Raw genomic sequence first — 4,504 nt, forward strand, 5'->3', positions numbered from 1 at the left:
CTTTTTAATTTTATTGAATAATTAATTATTTGGTCTAGAATATATATCAGATACATCATGTAAATATTGTTTCGACTTTGTTGATTCTTCCTTAGTATATACCTTGTGTAAGGAAAGACACTTTGATTAGGTAATATATTTCATTTTAGCCCCTTCAAAACAAACAATTGATATAATCTCACAAATACAATTAAGATTACACTTTAATATATTAAAATTATTTTATAAAGATCAACAGTCAACACAATCTTCCTTCAAAATAAAACTAACACAATTTTACAAAATCTCACTTGTGTGACATTATGACGAGAAAGTAATATTGCGTTTAGCCAATGTCAAAGAACATTTTCATCACAATATCATACAAGTGAAATCCAATTATACAAATTAAGACCTAGCACATTATGTAGCATCAATCCTTTATACCCTCCATTTTCTATGTCACTTTAGCAAGAAAAAAATTATTACAAAATATAAAGATTTTATAATATCAACTAAAGTATATAAAATTAAAAAAGTCACTCAACTTTCTCAGAGATTAGATTAATTCATCTATATCTATATTCTAGACTAGACCAAACTCATCAAATTGAAAGCTAAAACCTATATGGAACAATTATTAAGACTGAACTGAGTTCAATTCTAATGATAATAAACCTCGGGAAGGAACAGTGAAAACGTAACAAAAAGTGAAAAATCAAGATAAGCTCCATTACTCAGTGCAATATAACATCATATCATAAATCATAGCACAGGTTTAATATCTCTACAAAACTATGAAGCTATATATAGGGTTTACTTCCCCATACCCTTAAAATAAAATACAAATGCATGATTTGATATCACAATGAGTTGGATAAAATTACATTATCGTCATAATTCGTTAAAAAATATAAAATCCTAAACTCTACGTAATTTCGTAAAACTCACCGTCATTGCTATCATACACCATTTATTGACAACCTAAGATTTTAAAATACCGATAATTAGTAGTAGTAATAATAATAATACTAATATTTAATTATATTTATTATAAAATACCAAAAGTTTCTTTTTTCATTTAAGCCTATTCTTGTTCTCCACTCCCTCATAATCACAGATTCTGTTTTTCAATGTAACGGGGCTCTATGTGGCGTTCCTTTCCTCCTATTCATCAGACTCCCCGAGATTTCCGATACCGGCGAGCATGCAGGCCGACACGATGGTCGGAAAGTGATGACACCGGTTCTCTTCTTTCGGACAACCTCGGTAGTAGCGGTGCAAGCAAGGGCGGTTTTGCAATCAATGCCAATGTATCCACCCGAACCGGATGAAGTTCGGTTTGAACCGGATGGTTCGAGAACCGAGTCAGGTGTCATTAGACTGTCGTCTAGTCCAGAATCAGATAATGGTGGCATGGTGTTGCACTCGACTAAGTAACCAGATAGTGAACCAAATGTTTTCACCAAGTGACTCACCTGTGGAAAACACAAACATAAAATAACAAAAAATGAGAATAATAATAAAATAGAAATAAAAAATAAAAAAATTAATTGTAGAATAAAATAATTACATGAAATTGATTCCAACTAAAACTAAATTGAACATAAAATAAAATAATTTATGTTTGTATATATTCAATTCATGTAAAATTAGTTGAAAATAAATGCGAGACATAATTAATTGTACGAGCAAAAAAACTATAATATTCCAGCTTAAGTTAAAATTAACTTCAAAGAGAGAATGAATTCTACTTAAAAAATCCAAAATTTGAATAAAAAGAATTAAAAAATTAATTGTTTGTTTGAATTTATGGTGATGAAAATGGATTTTGAATAAAAATGATTACATGAAATTGATTCCAACTAAAACAAAATTCAACATAAAATAAAATAATTTAAGTTTGTATATATTCAATTCATGTAAAATTGGTTGAAAATAAATGTAAGACAATTAAGCAAAATACTATAAGATTCTAGCTTAAGTTAAAATCAACTTCAAAGAGAAAATCAATTCTACTTAAAAAATCCAAACATGATGAAATCATTGTAACTTCTTTGAAAATTGAAAAGAAAATGAAATATTGAGAATGTAAGTGGAAAACTGAACCTTGCAAGAAAGAGAGCAGAATTTGTAAGGATCTTGAAGACTTCTGGTACAGGTTCTGCAGATATTGCTTGAAGAGCATTTCTTTGGAATTGGTCTTTGATTTATGAAAATCACTTTTGCACCGTTTGTTCTGTAGAACTGTAGCATCATCATACACACCAACACAAATTAATTGTGGTAATAACAAACACAACTCAACAAAAAAAAAAAACCTAAGTTCTTGTAAAAATTAATAAAAAAAAACATATGTAACAAGAAAAAACATATTTTTTTATAAAAATTGATAAACTTAAAAAAACCAAAATTTATAAACTGAAAAAACCAAAATCACTTACTTGAATAGAAGAACAGTCAATTAACTTTGCAGCATCATCCATCCTTATAATATCATGATAAACATATCTTCTTATCTGAAAAAAAGAAAAAACATTTTTTCTTAAAATTAATTAATTAATTAATTAATTAATAACAAGAAAGAGAAAAGAAGGGTTAATGATTTTTTGTTGAGAGAGAAAGAAGAGGAAGAAGAAGGAACCTGCAAGAGTCTGTGAGAGGCATGAGGAGAAACACAGTGAGGACAAAGACTGATGGAACAATCCAAACAATAAATATTTTTTTCATTCTTTTTTTCTTCTTGATGAATTAAACAAGCGTTGTAGAATTTCTCAGTCAGCATAACTTGAAGCCAACGTGGAACAACATTTGGTGAAGAACACATAAACTGTACACACAAAAAAAATGAATTTTTTTAGTATATCAATAAATGGGTTCTTGAATTTTTAAACCAAACAAAAAAAAATTAAAATGGGTTGATGAGTTTTTACAAAAACAACAACAAGAAGATACTAAAATAGGAAGAAAAACAAAAAAAACAAAGTTTTAAGATGTTAAGTAAAACATAGAAGCACCATGGTTTAGTTGAATTTTGATGTGTAAGGAGAAAAAAATGATACATAGAAAGAACAAATTTATAGTACTCACCATGATGATTATTTTTGTTTGATTTTTGAGGAAGTTGTGTTGGTGTATGAGTAATATTGTATTTGAGTGTTAATGCTACTATGGTGTAGTTATAGAGGAATGATCAAGAATGAGAGTAAAAAATGGATTTTTGTAGAAAGAAAGAGAGAGAAAAAGTAGAGAGAGAGTGATGAGGTAAAAGGGAACGGCGCTTAAGAGATGAAAATACAAAAAATGTTTGTACTATTACCAATGAAATGAAAAAGAGAGAGGATTTGTGTGTGTCGTACACTACACACTAACACTACACTCTTAATTGTCACATAACCACTACCTTCATTTATGCTATTTGATTGACAAATTTATATTGAACTTTTTGATTCTATGTGGTAGAACCATTAACTTGTACTATACTACATTTAATTTACTTTACTTTTTTTTTTTTAAATGAAATAACAAAGGATTGGAGTCTCCAGATTATGCCGAACTAATCGGAATGTCCAACAATTTCTTGATGTCTTCTTCACTCTTGATTCAGTAAAAAATAAATATTATTTGAAGTTCAAAGATACAATTGTTAGATTTTGAGTTTGAATTTAGATGATAGTCTTCAATTTTATAATATGTGCATTATCGGTTAAACTAAACTTTGTACACATGTGAAATTTATTTTTATTAGATATTTTTAGTTTTAAAAAAACATTTATGTATTATAATTAATAAAACTAATTAACCAATGAACACACTAACAATCAACAAATGAACATGATAAAATCTTAGCATAAATAAAAAAATTCAGTAGAATAGATTAGGAAATTACGACTGAGAAAATGATAGATCTACTCATTTTTAATGTTGATATATCATACTCCCTCCGTCCCTAAATAAATGACCTAGTTGACTCTGACACACATACCAATGCATATGTTTTATCTTTGATATCTTCAATTCTCTACTAAAAAAAATTATAAAAATTTAATATTTTAAAAATACTCATCGAGACGAATCCAACAACATCTTATATGATATTATTTATCTTTGTGAATTAGTAGAAAAGTATGGTCAAAGTATACCAAGTCAATAATGCATATTGTCAACTAGGTCATTTATTAAGGGACGGAGGGAGTATCTTCTTGGGTTGTCAAACTGTCAAACACTTTTGACTTTCTCTCATAAAACATTCTTAAATAATTGATAAGATATTTTATAGGTCAAATGCATCTAAAGGTCCTTTAAGTTTTTCGTTTTTCCCAAAGTCGTCATTTAAGTTTCAAAAGTCTCAACAAATCATTTTAGATTTTGAATCGTTTCAAACAAGTCTTATTATAGATAACATGGTTGGTAATTGCTTCCTTGAACTCATCTTTGGTACTAAATCTGGCTCCTAACACCTGTAACGCCCTAGTCGTTATTTTATTTATTTTGATTTATTTAAAGTCTTTTGGGGTTTATGTTG

At 28.2% G+C, this 4,504-nt stretch overlaps 1 protein-coding gene across 1 annotated transcript; it reads right to left on the bottom strand.

Annotated features, from left to right (window-relative positions):
- Positions 1-717: 717 nt before the first annotated feature.
- LOC120577171 (protein RGF1 INDUCIBLE TRANSCRIPTION FACTOR 1) lies at positions 718-3,358 on the bottom strand. The gene is made up of 5 exons (XM_039828270.1): positions 3,070-3,358; positions 2,624-2,809; positions 2,424-2,498; positions 2,089-2,226; positions 718-1,457 (listed from the first exon to the last, which is right to left on the bottom strand). Exons 1-5 carry the CDS (start codon positions 3,070-3,072, stop codon positions 1,110-1,112), a joined length of 750 nt encoding a protein of 249 aa, XP_039684204.1. The 5' UTR covers positions 3,073-3,358; the 3' UTR covers positions 718-1,109.
- Between the last annotated feature and the right edge of the window lie 1,146 nt (positions 3,359-4,504).

The sequence above is a fragment of the Medicago truncatula genome, chromosome 7 (assembly GCF_003473485.1).
Source record: "Medicago truncatula cultivar Jemalong A17 chromosome 7, MtrunA17r5.0-ANR, whole genome shotgun sequence".
NCBI lineage: Eukaryota > Viridiplantae > Streptophyta > Magnoliopsida > Fabales > Fabaceae > Medicago > Medicago truncatula.